The 15,031-nt window shown below is 46.2% G+C and overlaps 1 protein-coding gene across 7 annotated transcripts in view; it reads left to right on the top strand.

The window, feature by feature from the left end:
* The window catches only part of PUM2 (pumilio RNA binding family member 2), a 69,327-nt gene extending 65,681 nt beyond the window's left edge, over positions 1-3,646 (top strand). For all 7 annotated transcript variants that reach the window (XM_027898549.1, XM_027898546.1, XM_027898545.1 and 4 more), the window contains one exon: positions 709-3,646. In XM_027898549.1, coding sequence (XP_027754350.1) covers positions 709-840 — 132 coding nt within the window. In that variant the 3' untranslated portion in view covers positions 841-3,646. The remainder of the gene's footprint in view (positions 1-708) is intronic.
* The last annotated feature ends 11,385 nt before the right edge of the window (positions 3,647-15,031 follow it).

Raw genomic sequence — 15,031 nt, forward strand, 5'->3', positions numbered from 1 at the left:
TAAAAAATGTTATATATGTGAATTTTTCTGCTAGTGCACCTTTCCCTCTAGATGTGAAACTCACTACTTCTGTCATCTGGAACTTGATGCATAAGCATTAAATTCAGTGGAGCTTGGTAAAGCAGAATGTATTCAGGTCTCTGAGCACTGAGCTAAAAATAGAAATCTACAGAAAAGTTTCAGAAGTTGGATTTTGTAGCCTCTCTTTGTGCCAGCTTTTGTGTGAAAATACTCTTAATATGAAAATGTAGAATCTGTCATCATTATTAATGTAAAAGAAGAAAAACAGGTAATACATGTTTCTCTTTTTTATTTTCTGGTTGTGGGTATAAATCCATTCTGCAGTTCCCCCAGAAGAGATTTCCACACTTGGTAACATACAGGCACATTTTCTACTTAAGAATATCCAGACATGGAGAAAAGTGCTGTTGCCATAGTGGCCCTGGGCTATTTAACGTTACAGGGTATTCCTGCAGCTCTGCTTCCCCCAGTCACCAACAGGACTTTCCCAAAGGTATCACCTCCCTTTTGCAATGGGTACCTCAGTTATTTGGTGAGTCAAAATCACCACCTTGATATCTTTCCAGAAAATTCCAAAATTTCGAAATACAGCCTCTTAGCATCTTTTGTAGTATTTTGAAAGTGTAGTCACCTCTACTTTAAAGTTTGGATATTAAAAAAACCCAACAAATCTGTTTGTTGTTACAGATTCGACCCCACATCACGACTCTGCGTAAATATACCTATGGCAAACACATTCTGGCCAAGCTGGAAAAGTATTACCTGAAGAACAGTGCTGATCTGGGGCCAATTGGTGGACCACCAAATGGAATGCTGTAAAAGACGAAGAGAAATGGAAGAAAAATTAAATTGTGAATTATCAAAACCTACAACTTAACTCTAAATGTTCTGATTTTTTTAAATCTATTTATTGACTTTGTTCATCCATTTGTAAAATTTTTATTCTTGTGTATATTTTTGGGGAGTGAATTATTAAAAAAAAAAAAAGAAAAAATATCTCCAGCCCTGATCCGGAGACCTATCAGATTGGATGGCTGGCAAAGCACAGAATGCCTGTATATGATGTAATTGTATCAAAATAGCTGTCACATATTTTGTAAATTTTTACCTTGTAAAGTCACTGAAATAGTTTTTAAAGGGAAAAAGTACAGTATTCTTTTAATACACTGGCTTGCAATCTGGTAGGTCTACCCAGCATCATAGCACAACAGGTTTATAGAGTTGTATATAGAATTAATCCTTATTTTTCCCTTTTGTGTGAAGTCTTTTATACCAGATTAAAATTGATCAGCTGCATAAACATTATTTAACATGTTGAAAAGTTAAGTTGTATTTTGGTGGTTCACAACATCCTATCCAAATAACAAAACAGGGCACAGCAAATAAAGTAGGGAATAACAAAACAATGGAAACTTTAAAAGACTAGCTTTCGGCACTTGCTGTGGATACAGATTTTTTTAAATGGTGCCCTAAGGTTTTCTCTAGCGATGTATTAAAAATAAAGTGCTGTATATACTTATATATTTAATTGTTGTACAAGGTAGAGGGATGAAAATGATGGTGGTACTTCCATTCAGTCAAGTACGCTGTTGGAAAAGGAGTGAACCCTGTATTAACTTTACAGTCAGTTTTACAAGCAGGAAAAGTAGAGATTTGTATTTTTTTATTTTGCATATAGAATTGTAAGGATTTGAAAGTGTTGAGCATTTATTTTGCTTTCTCACTATAGATGCGAAAAATAGGTAATGATGAAGAGAAAAGGGGCCACTGAAAAGTAAACTCGATAGCTCAACATTTAAGCATGATTGATTAAATATTCAGATAGCTTTTTGCTTCCTATAAATATATGCATTGTATACGTGTAGTTAATAGGTGTAAGTTTACAGTTTGAAAACAAATCTCTCGTTTTGATGTTTATTACAAAGCCTTGCTAATTTAGTAGTGATGCTTACCTTGGTTGTACAGATGTACATTTGTAAACCTTCATGCTGTAAATGTAATTTGTTTTACCCCTTTTTGGGACAAAAATTTGCATTTTAGTGTATATTCATATCCCCATTCCCTTCTTTCCCCCTGGCATATAGTGTTGTATAATGTAAATTTATTTCAGCAAATCAAGAGTGATTTTTTTAAAATTCTATCTTTATATGGTTTCAAAAATATGAACTGGCTTTCTTTTTATCTATTGTGAGAAACATTATGTTTTGTTTATAACATAGCTGTTGATTCTGTTCATATGGACACTTTGGGAAATCAATCTGTTCAAATTTTAAATTGGGATAAATAAGCATAGTAAGAAGTGGACTGAAATATTTGGTTATCACAGAAACCAATGCTTCTTCCATCTTAATAAATGTGGCATGATTTTTTTGTACAGAAGAGTACTGTATTTTTGAATAGCCTTCTCCCAGCATAAAGCAAATATGTATGATACTGTCAATTTTTTTCTCTGGACATATGACATTGTAACAGTAACATAAAGATGATGTACATTTACAAGCGGCCTTATGTACATTTCCCAATGATCTTTTTAAGGCAGAATTGTGACCATATGTGTATAATTAAAATCCTTTTTAATCCTTTGCCTATGGAAATATTTTGGAAAAAGCTTACTTTGTATATTCAGTTTCTGAAAGATAAAGAAAGTGCTTTGTATGTTGTTGAAGTAAGTATTTTGTGTAAAACGTTGGATGGCTTAACCTAAAGTTTTGATCGACATGATATTTTGGAAACAATGTCTTGAGCATTGACCAGATAAAAGGCTGTTATGGTAGGGGTGTGATCACGAGGAAAGAAAATAGCAGTGGTATAAACTTGTAAAAGGATTTCTGTCATGTTACTGTTGATACCAGCTTTACATAACTGTTACTAAAGCGTACATCTGAGGCGCTGCTCTCCTAAGGGTAGCGCTGACTCATTAATAGGCAAATGGGAAAGTCTGTCCTGGCCTGCTTCCCGTGCCTGCATGAAGTGGTGTAGTAGGCCTCGTTATTTTGAGTAAGCACAATTCTAATTGCCAAGTAGTTTTTGCATGGCAGTTCACAAAATCCCTCTCCGGAGGTGTAAGCCCTGTCACTGGAGCCAGAGCTTTCCCGTAGTCACCCAAAGGATGACTCCTGAGCCACTTCTTGGACACATCAATTCCCCTCAGTGACTATCTGTACCCTGTGTACCTGTGCCGTGTGTTATAATCCACAGAGCCGACATTCCTTCAGCATGTAAGACGGTACGTCAGGCTTTCGGGGATGTCCAGGCAGAAACTGATAATGTCCCAGTACTTTGTCCCTGTAGCACTCATGCCATGGTTGAATTTAAACAGTCCTGTAACCGTCATCCTTGGTGCTTTCAGTATCTTGAACATAATCTTCCACTTGCTCTCCTAAAATCATTTGTGCAGAAATTCTGTCCAGGAACATGAAAATCACTGGGTTTCCTTTCACCTATTTTAGGCTTTGGGTAGAACCACTAGACTTTTTGCTCAAGTATTGCTTTTTGATATAGATTGTTTATGGACCAGTTTGATTAGGTTTGACTCCAGGTGGCTCGTATTGAATAATGTAATGTTCACATGTATATACTGTAAAAATCAAAATGAAAATGTGTGAATAACACTGTGTGAAATACATTTGGTCTTGTGTTTTTTCCTGTAGGAAACCAGCCATATTCTCAGTTACGTGACTTGTCTGTATCTGTGGAGCTCAGTTTTGGGAAGGTACTTGCTTCTAGTGATCTAATGGGAGTTGGGCAATTATTGAAGAACCCTAGATTAGATCATTAAATCTCCAGAGGACAGTTCTGAGCAGCTAAACCTTCCTATTGCCTTACAAAAAGTCTTTACGGATGTCTAGCTAAGGCTACAGTGTGACAACAATTTCTTCGTACATCCCTGGATCCAGGATGAGTTCTGGAGCATTTGAGAGTTAGTTTTCACATTGTTAGCACTCTGTGGCATCCCTGGATCCACACTCATTTTTTATTACTGCCCAGGATTTTTTCAAGTGAGAGAGATTGTTAGCTCTCTCTGCTATACTTGGATCCACACTCACTTCAAAGGAACATTTTTAGCTTAAGGTGTAGTAGAGCAAAGTGGTGTGACTGCAGAGGAAGCGAGCCTGCTCTCTGGTGTTAAACAACTCACCTGTGGACAGAACAGCCATAAAGCTTTTGCATCCATCCCAGACTATTGCATCAGAGCAGGTGGAAGACTGAGGTTTTGGGGTGATGATGCCTAGATGTTTTAGAGTGCTGATGCAAATTCAGAAACCACTCTTCTTCATGCTGCCCTAAGGAGCAGGCATTTGGAGAGGTGCTCCTGAGTCACCGCTGTGTAGTAGCACTGCAGTGGGGTTGATCTGTCAATCAGTTTTGTTCCATGAGAATGTTTGATGCTCAACATACCAGTAACTAGGAGAGTGAGGTGACAGCAGCTCTCACCATGTCATTCAGGGAAGTAAAGCTGAGAGAATGATTGCAAAAGCACTTTAAGATCTAGTGACTGGTCATTAAAACTGCAGGTTGGATGTAAGTCACATGCCTGGGGAAGAAACGCAGGGTGAGCTCTCCAGAACAGCACTTTGCTCCTGCAGTCCAGGCAGCTTCTGTACTCTGGTGTGGAATTTTGTACAGAGTTGTGGCTGGTCATGGTCTGTCCTGAGAGCAGCAGATCCCTTTGTAGTGCTGAGACAGTTCTCTGTTGCTGCTTGAGGAAGGAACTGGAAAACCACGTGCTGTGTCTGATCTGAGCTATCCCAGCCCACAGTAGGGTAGGAGTGCCTGTCATTACAGTGGTTCACGTGCCAAGGTACTGGTACACTTGCAGTGACCCTGGGGTCTCGTTAGTCTGTGGGCAACACAGATGTTGTGATGAGCTACAGGCAATGCTTAACTCTGCAGTAAGAGTTTCAGAAACAGGCGCTATCTGTGCCCAAAGGTTGCTTCATCCAAGCACCTCTTGGCTTGGAAATGAGGAAGTTTGGTTCCTGTTGAGGATATATCCCTCTTGGGGCTCTGCTGGGTTCCTAGTCTTGAGCTGGAGAGATTTGGGAAAACTTGGCAAGTGTAGATCCTGCCACCCAGTAAGAGACAACTTGAGAGCCACTGCAGAGTGAGCCTGGGGTGTTGGCACTCCTGTGTGAGAGCAGCCCAGGCCTCCCTGGCTCCGTCATCAGAAGGGGTTAGAAACCAGTACCATTGTCACAGAAAGACCAGTCACACACAGAAAGGACAGAAGGATGTCCATCCAGTGTTGGTAGCACTCCAGAGCCAGTACAGGACATGGGCTCCCCCCTGCTGGTGCAGGAAAGGAGGTAACTGCTTCAGCCGAGAGAATGACCCAGATCCCAGCATCATATATTATGTGTCAGAACACGGAGGCTTTCGGGAAGCGACCACTCTGTGTCAAGGCAGGGAGCAGCAGGGAAAACTGAGCTTATGGGTTTAACTGAACTGCCGGTGTTCCTCACGGAGGTGGTGCAGGAGCATTTCCTCCATCAGCCCATTGGGCAGAGCCTGCTGCCTTTGCACGCTGCCTCTGTGGTTAGGGAACTTGCCCAGCAGAAGAGATGCTTGAATTAGTTTCCTTTACCAGCCTCAGGGTTTTGAACCCACCTCCCTCACTTCACAGGCATTTTCCTAACCACAAGGAGCTGGGCGGGTTCACTTTGCTACTCCTGAATTTGGGCTGGGCTTTTAGCACAGCTTGAACCATTCATTGCATCACAAAGAGCACAAGATGGAGCATGACTTCTAAAGCACGCAGGTGGGAGTGGGTGGGTTCTGCGCTTGAGATCCTTGTCTCCACCTCGATTCTCCCAGACTCTCTTAATGCAAAATATATCTTGGGAGCAGCATTCCCCCATCATTAACGGACTGGAAACTTTCCAGGGGCTTTATAAAAAGCAGCTGAAATGTAGGAAAACCTATTCTAAAGACCCTCTCCCTTTCATTAGTATGAACAAACATTGAAATGAAACGTTCATCCTCTCACCGGCATTAGTACTCTGGGCACAGGAGGACTTCTGCCTCTTCCTCCTCTGCTTGCATAGTGCCTACCCAACCCTAAATTCCTTAGATCTGCAGACAAGAGCCGGGGGTACATAGCAGGTGACACAGCTGCTAAACTAGACCACTGGACAAGGAGAGACCCCTTACACAGCTGAGCTGCATAGCCCTAATGGGCTTCATTTGAGCTTCAGACCTGCCTAGAGGGTTCATATTTCCTGGCAGCCGCACAGCACCGCAGCCCTTCCTCGGCTCGGCTGCTGGATCTTTTCCCAGCCGAGCCTCGGGGAGGCAGGGAGGGAGCCAGCCCTTCCCCGTCCCAGCAGTGCTCAGGTGGTGGAGGCTGTTGGGGAAGGCAGCCCGCTTGTCTGCTATCACAGGGCAGGTTCACACGCTTCAGTTTCACAAACACTCGCCTCGGTTACTGGCTGCAGATTTGTATCAACAGCGCGGAGCTCTGAGGTGCTCGGCAGCCGCAGAGGAATGTCACTGCTGGGGACTGGCGAGGAATTGGCCAAGCCTGCTGAGATCCCTCTCCGTACAGGTCACATTGGCTGTGCCCTCCCAGGCTGCCAGGCCACACTGATCCTGTCAAAGGGCTTTTCACAGCGCTGGGGAAGCAGAACAGTTTCAGGTATCAATCAAAGTAGGTCCCAAAATGAAGTAAGATGCCCAAAGACATACAACTGCTTACTGAGGGCTAATGGAAACTGCAAGAAGGGGAGTGTTACAGCAAGGGAACTCGCAGGGAGGTGGTTGCAGAAAGCACTATCCAGCCTGGGCAGCGAGGAAGATGATGAGAGCACATTCACAGCTCCATTCTCTACTCCCATGAGTGCAAATATAGGCATCCTATTCCTTATCTTGGAATCTTGGATCAGAAGTTAGAGGTTCCCTGGTGGGAATAAAGATCTCTCTTTATTAAAGAGAGCTGAAAAACAGCATTGAAAGTATTTGCAATTGTCCCCCCCTGCAGGATCAGTCCAGGAGGAGAGGTTTTTGGAGGCCATCTGCTTGTACAAGCTTGGATCTTGTTGCTTGGGCTCAGGTCTGGTGGGTCTGCCTCGGTGCTGTTTGCTGCTCCACAGCTGTGTGTGTGAACTGGACCCAGAGGCTGGTACAACAATCTGGGCAATCACTCATTAAGCAAGAATTACAGAGACCTGAAGGTGGGCTGAGGAGCTCAGGATGGACAAACTCACTGCAAACCACAGAATCAATAACAAACCCCTGCATGGAGGGACAGGATAAATAGAGCAGAGTTCACCCCTATCAGAGCTCCAGGCTATACACTGATCTCTTTCAGCTGGGCCATTTGGCTCTTAAAAAGCCTTTTTGTATGAAAACTGGCTATCTTAAGTACTCCAAAATTCACATGATAGCTCCTATTTCCTTGAAATGTCATGTGTCTCATGAGAACCAAGGGTTTGATTGTTTGGGAGTCACAGGAGCTCACATCCTGCTGGGAAAGGGTCTCTCATCCAGCCCTACCCCATGTGTCACCCCCTCCACACATAGAGAACCAAAAGCCCAGAGGTTTGATCAGGGTGTTAAAGGTCACCCACTCCTCACTTCAGTGAAATGCTGCCCAGCTCCTGCTGGCCACTTGGAGAAGGGATATTCCCACAGGGGCCACGCAGCCACACCTCATCAGCAAGGCTGTGGGGGGGACACCATCCCAGTTTAAAACCACTTCTGTTTAGGTGTAGATACTTCCATGCAGATACATACACTGGGATCAGATCCTATTGCCTACTTAGGGATCTGGTGCCATTCAAAAGTCCTTGAGCATCCAGGACACCCGGACAGAGCAGGGGAACATTCCCTAGGAGCTTGCCTCAGCCTAGCCTCTACCTTCTGTTCCAGAAGAACATCTTAGATAGCACTGGACACCTTCATAGACACAATGGGTCTCTCCACTTAGCAGGGATCAGCAGCCAATAAGTAACATTTGATAAATCAATGATTACAAAGAGAGGGAGGGAAGAGAAGATGACTAGGCCCAAAGGGTTTGCTGGGGGTGAGAGTGAGAACAGCTTTATTTGCAGAATAGGGTGGGATGAGAGATGAAGAAACAAAGCATCCACATCCCTACACACATGCTCAAAGCTACTGTAGCCATGGTATAATTACCAACCATAAGGACCTTTTGGTTTACCAATACTGGGAGAAGGGGAGGGGGAAGGCAGAAGGAGCACCTTCAGAGCAAAATGGTGTCTTAAAAAAGTATATAAGGTAATAACTATAGTAATAAAACACTTTATGCACAGCAAAACCTTCATTCCAGGCCTCGCTGTGAAGTATAATTAGTTTCATCTAAATCACCTAAAAAGAAATCAAACTATAAAAAAAGAAACAAAAATGAAGAAAATATTAAGCAATTAAACATCTGTGTTCACCCTTGAAGGTCAGTGCTGCTCAGAGAGGGGCAGGCAGCAGGCACACATGCCACACTGAGCTTAAACCTATGGTAAAACCCCCGCTCTCTCCTTCCCATAGACATGTAGGTCAGCACTGCAGGAACCCACCCCACAACCCAGCCAGGGCAGATGCTCCGCTGGTGGTGGTTCAATCCCAGCTACACGTGCTGACTGTCAGGCAGCTCGGGCACAGCTTGGTCTCTGCTCCATCGCTGCAGCACGTGAGCACCAACCTGCCCAGGGCGGGGGGTTACACCGACCCCACTCCCATGTGGGGTGACAGCAGGAGTTGGGCACAGGCATTCCCCTAACGAATGCGTGAGAAGATCCAGGGTGAAGGATGAGACAGGATGGGTGGGGAATCGGTGAGTGAATCAACACTATGACAGCAAGGGCAGAGAGGCTCTTGTACCGCCTGGAGGGGTACGGCTGTGGGGTGACTGCACACAGAGAGACAGTGTCTGTGGAAACGGTAAGTGGCCTCGAAATGCTAAATGAAGGATGATAATTACACCAGGATGCATCCTTTTGGTTAATCAGGAAGAAAACCTGTGTGTTACGTCATAGCAATTTCACAGCACAGTCAGGGCTGGCACAAGGGTAAATGGTAACACCTGAAGCCGGCCCCAGAGCAGCATTCCTCAGAGACCCCCAGCCAGCCTGGGGTCCAGATCACATCAGCTTGATGATAAGATAAAGAACCAATAGTACTTTTCACAATGTTCCAAATATCTGCTCTAACCAGCAGTTACTGAAATGGAACTAAAACCTCTGATGCAGCTAACCCTGCTCTCATGACTGCTCTGCTGCAGCATTTGCTTCTCCTGAGACCACAGCTTTTTTGCATATGTAGGAGTACTAAACCTGCTTTGGCAGAATTCCTGGAGCAAGAAGTGCTTACTCAACTTCTCCTTGTAGCAGAAACACCTAATCCAAGTCACTTAGCTGTTTAAAAGTGACAGTCTTGAAGCATACAGTTAACATGTTTCGCATGGACTGAATACTTCTGTATTTTGGCTAAAACTCTTTGATTTTCTCGTTCATTTGGAACTTTTTAACCAGTAGTAAAGCACTAGTTTATGCAAAAACTGATAGCTAACCTCAACAGTACATTGCATATTTGGTATGGTCAGAGAGGAACAGGCACCAAATCCCGCAACGAGAACTTTTATTAAAGTTTTATGCAAGTTATTCAAGCATAACCTATCATAAGATAGAGCATAAGCCTCTCTCACAAATCAAGTAAATAAAGCAATACACAGAGAAAAACACAGGAGTCCTTTAATAAGAGACTATACCTCATTTGACCTGGAGTTCCCATCTCTCCCTGGCAAATAATGGATCTCTGTGGCACTGCCAGAGCCAGCTGTAGGATTAAAACCTAAACATAGTTTATTGTCACACCACTCATCGAGGTACTACAGCAGCACTACGTCTCACAGCCCTATTTTGCAGGGTGGTAGAAAGCTATGAAGGGTCCAACTTCTCCTGTGGTCAGAGGGTTTATAACACAGGCACCCAACCTGCAAGTCTTGATCTCGGCATTACCCCACTGAATGCACTGAAGAAAGCTCTTGTCCCTTGTGTTACCCTTCTCTCGTGCTCATTTTCATGCCAGGGCAGACCTCATTCTGTGCTAAAATTATTTGGGGTCATGGAGGTCGAGGGATCACACACTGCAAGCCAGAGTGAGTCACTGCGAGTGAGCCACCCTGAGCTGACCACATGGGTAAGTGTATCACAGAATTGCAGGTTTCTCCCTGGGCAAGGGAAAAAACAACAAAAAAGTGGTTACTCAGGTGAGTGCTTTGAGAAGTACCTGCCTAGTCCGCAAGCCCTGAGAGAGGTGGGCCAAAATTGTTGAGCAGTGAAAGCACCAGCCAGCATTACAGCAAAAAGCCTCATTAAGAGAGAGCGAGTCAGTCTTTTCTTGTGGGCAACACCTGTGTAACTTTAGGGTAATGGGAAATCCCTCGGTAGATTTTGATGCACCAGCCCCCAAAATCCAGCTCTGAAGCTCTCTGTAATGAGCGTGCAGGATCCTACCAGGCCCTCGCATGCATCATCAAAGCAATGCAGCTGGTTTTATTACAGCTGTTTATGAAAACTATCGCAAAAGTGGCATGCCACTGCCAGCTGGGCTTTTGCCAAAGGAAGCTCTGCTTAATTAGGTCAAGAATTATTTGGTTGGTGGCACAGACACTATTATATGTAGTTTTTAGTGTCCACACAGAAGTTCTCATTAGAGGGACACAGGGAAAAGGGATGGAAGAGAAGGGAAAAAAAGTCACCAAACTCCTGGGAGAGGCAGCCAAGTTGATTCAGTTAGTATCTATAAAGCCAAGACTGACACTTAGACCATTAAAAATTTCATTGTTTAAGCTGAAGAAAAAACTCTCAGAGGTTTTTGCAAGAGGGCTTATTCTTGTCCAAATAAGCAAGGACATCCCTTCCATCAGAGCATTACATTGGGATGAAGAAAGAACAGAGCAGACATCGCCTCAGGCTAACTTCACACTCCACACCTTAGGGTGGGCCACAGGGGAGTCTCCTTTGGTCTCACTTCCTGGGAGTGAAAGCCAGGAGGCAGATGGAGTTGCTCAGAGATGTCTGAGTCACTGCAAAGGCTGCCGGACAGAACAAGCAAAATCAGATACCACTGTGCAATCTTTCTGGGTGGGTTCAGGAGATCCTGCTGTAAATCACAGTCAGCATTTGAAAGGGTCAGAATCAATTATGTCTGCATCAGTGCAAAAGGACAGCCAAACCAAACTGCACAGAATTTGCCAAAGCACGCAAGGAGTCAGGAAGAGAGTTAAGTGTATTCGGTGCCACCACCTTGAAGTAAGAGAGATGGTCTTAGGAATAGGGGACCCCTATGTCTCTCTCTCAGAAGATGAGTGGCACAATGACTGGATGCCAAATACAAGCTTTTGCCAATGGAAAATTGAAGGTCCAGGGTCCTTCCTCTGCAGACTTGTTCTTACACTCACTATTGGTTTAATGACTGGGCAGATTGCACTTTTGTTACTGTATGGAGTTAGAAAGAGGAGGATGTGTTGTGAACCATGGATAACAGAGGCACTGGCCAGTTGAACATCAGAGGGGAAGAAGCTCCAGGCTAGCAAGAAATGAAACTGCAAATTTTCCTGTTCTATGCAGTCTCCAAATAGACCACCAGCCACACTGTCCTAACCTCCTCCTGTTGAGACAAACAAGTCTTCCTCTTCCATCTCCAAGTTTTAGCCCACTGATCAAAGCTTCTCATTGCCAGCTCAGCATTCTGAGGCATCATCCCTGGAAAAAACCCTGACATTGAAGGGAAATATCAGTGACAGAGCTTCAAGCTCTTCCCAGACACCATCCCTTGTTTTGGGTGCATCTACTACTTCCCTCTAAGAAGTTTCTGGGGCAGTCTGAATCTGAATGCATTTAACTTAATGTATTTAACATACTGTAGCTGCCCCTTGTGTCCGGAGGCAACCTCTTTCCTCTCCTTTCTCTTCAGCAATCACCACACAAATTCAGGCTTTCAACCAAAGCCTTGCCTGCACATTATAGCTGAGAAGTGAAATGCATGAGAGCTCTGTGGGTTTCCTGTTCTTATAAGCCCTTTTAGTCAACTGAGCTAAAGGATAGGGGAAAAAAGACTTTTCTCTCTGCCACAAAATCAACAACAGAGAAAATAGCAATCATCAGCAGGGAAGCCAATTACCTGAAGCCAACTAGGGATAGCACCCATTAGCAGTGAGCTGTCAACTCCACCACCCCAGGAGGCAGACAGCCCGGACACTTAAAGCAATCTCAGTATTTGCACATACTCTAACCTCACACTGTGTATTAGGGAATATACTCCTTTTCTTCATCCCAAGGTGTCAGACTGTAACATCCTCAAACAAGTTTGTCATAGATGAAGTCACTGAGATGTGATGAGTGAGCCTGTCCATCTTGATGTTACAGGTACGATCTTACCCTCCTTAAGGAACTCAAAGCAGAATCAGCTTTTGCTAACCCTACCCCACTTGGTCACATTAATTAACCACTAATAAAACCTTCAATAAACAGAGCAGCGGCTTCAGGAGAAGAGGCAGTCACCTGCTCTGCAGGCTGCACCACTGCTGCAAGGTGAGGACACACGGTGACAGTGGCCACGTCCTCACACACTGCTGTTGGAAGGTCCAACACCTGGAAAGGCAGGCAGGCAGCTCCTGCTGCTGCCTGATGCTCACGTTCACTGAGGGAGAAGGGACGATGGCTTCTGCTGCAGAACACAGGGAAGAATGGTGGCGGTCACCCAAGAGCAACAGTTGCCATCCCTGCTCCCCTCTTGCCTCTGGTGGTGGCGGAAGCAGTGGGATGGATTCCTCCTGTGGCTGTGTTTCCCCTCTTGCCATGGCAGGACACAGTTCAAACCGGCCCCTTTTCCCTGGGGAGGCTGAGTTCAATTGGGCTACGCTGCTGGAAGCCCTTGATCCAGTTCTGGGAAATCCCCATAGCTCCACTGTACTGGGCAGAGGCAACCAGCTCCTATGATCCCCTGAGCTCCAGGCTGCCAAGAAACTCCTCTCCATACAAGTCTCATCTGGCTTTTCAGCATGGAGCTCTTTTGACTGAAACCACAATACTTAACATGCTTCAATGATCAAGCGGAGGGCACGGGAATGTCACTGAAAACACTTGGCTTCCAAACGCTGCATTGTTCTTCCCTTACCCCATTCACAGATCCCAGCCAGAACATCCCGATCAAGCTCTAAATGTTTTCTAGCAAATCCAACAAGGAGCACCAAGTGCTATTTGATCTACCGAACACACATGCATGCCCACGCTGGCATGAAACCCATACACCACACAACCCCACCAGTGCCTCTGCCCCCAGGAGCAGCCTTGTGGAAGTGTTTTCTCCCTCCTCCATGCTGCCAGGGTCCACCAGACACAGCCCTGGCTGAACTAGCTCCTGCTCCACCAAAATCTGCCAAAAAGGCTGACCATGCCCAGCACGCATTTCCCAGTTCCCACTGACAACAATGCAGCTCGATGTCACCATCTGTCCACCAGGCCTGGGTGACGTTTTCAGCCTCATGCTCTGCTGGCTCTACCCCAGCACCCAAGACCCATCCCAAAAGTCTCATCTCCAATTTTCTGGTTATATCAAGTTCAAGAAATGGCAGGGATAAGCACATGGTGGCCATGGCTCATCCAAGGGAAAGGCAGTGTGGTAGGAGTCGTTCCTAGGAAGGCTGCATGAGTAATTTAAGAGAGAAGGAAAGAAAGCAAGCTAATTAAAGACGTGATAAAATCTCAACAGTTTTAGCCACACTGAATATCCAATTAGGTCTATGAAGCCTTTGGGCCACAGCTGTGGGAAGGGATTCTGGGTCTGGCAGAGATGGACCAACACCCACTGAGAGCCTCCAGAGTAGCCAAGAAACACCACTTATGGCTCTTTTTTGGTTATCCCTCCCCCAGGCAGCCCCGGGGCAGCAGGGCCCAGTGCCTGCAGCCTTGGCCACTGTCCCCTCATCCATCCAGCTGCTCTGCGGGCATGCCGTGCCCATCAGCTGTGTGGCCAGTGTGCTCCTACAGCTCCCAGAAGCTGTAAAAATTCCTAAAAACTGTTTGGTTTTTTTTTTCTTAAATAACATTTGCACACACATTGGGCTGCATTGTCTATAGCAAACACTTCAACATGTGCTGGCACACACAGAGAAAGAAAACCAAGACAACTGAATGGACTGAAAGGGAACAGGAACTCCAGCCCTGACTCTTTGCTGGGGTGAAAAATCCATGCCGCGGTGTGCTTTTGCAGGATGGTTGTTGCCGGCCTCGTTTTTGCCATCCTCGGCGGGATGTGCAAAGACCAACCCGCAGCAGCGCTGAAGCCGCTTTTAACTCCAGAAAAAAAAGGGTAACTTGCAGGAGGGCGCTTCTTTCAAAGCAGTATTTCTTGCCGCAAGCCTCCAGCAGCATTTTACACTGCCAGAAACCCTGTTGAGGGAGGCAGAAAAACGGGAGCACTGAGGCACGGGCAGAGGCTGCGGGGCCGGTCCCGGGGACCCGCGGGCAAGAGGGAGGACACCCTCGCCCCCCTAAACACGTCCTCCTGGGGGTAGAAGCCCCCGCTGGAGGTGACCGGGAGCCCGGGCACCAGGGATCTGCTCCGGGTGCGGGGCCACCGGGGAGCGCTCCCGGCCCTCTCCCTGGAGAGGCGCCGGGGGAAGGGGGAGACGGCCGAGCACCCCTGAGATTTTCCCACAGCGGAACGGGAAGGGAGGGCTTTTAACAGCATCACTATTATTATTATTATTATTATGAATTTTTATTATTTTTAGCGAGAAGGAAGGAAGCTCGGCGGGAGCAACGCCGCTGCCAGAGAGGAAATCTGGGAATGCAGTGCGAGGGAAGCAGCGGCTGCCGGAGGGACAGGGGGGGGGGCCAGGCGGGGAGGGGGCACCGGCGCAGGTATCCCGGCGGCAGGAAGCGGGGGCGGGCGGCGGGGCAGGGCGTGCCGGCCAGGCCGGGCTGGGGACGGGGAGCCGGGCTGAGCCGAGCCCAGCAGAGCCGAGGGGAGGGGAGCGGGGCGGAGGCGGGGC

Source organism: Empidonax traillii, unplaced genomic scaffold (genome assembly GCF_003031625.1).
Source record: "Empidonax traillii isolate 1590-97213 ecotype Southwest subspecies unplaced genomic scaffold, ASM303162v1 scaffold602:size389650, whole genome shotgun sequence".
Classification (NCBI taxonomy): domain Eukaryota; kingdom Metazoa; phylum Chordata; class Aves; order Passeriformes; family Tyrannidae; genus Empidonax; species Empidonax traillii.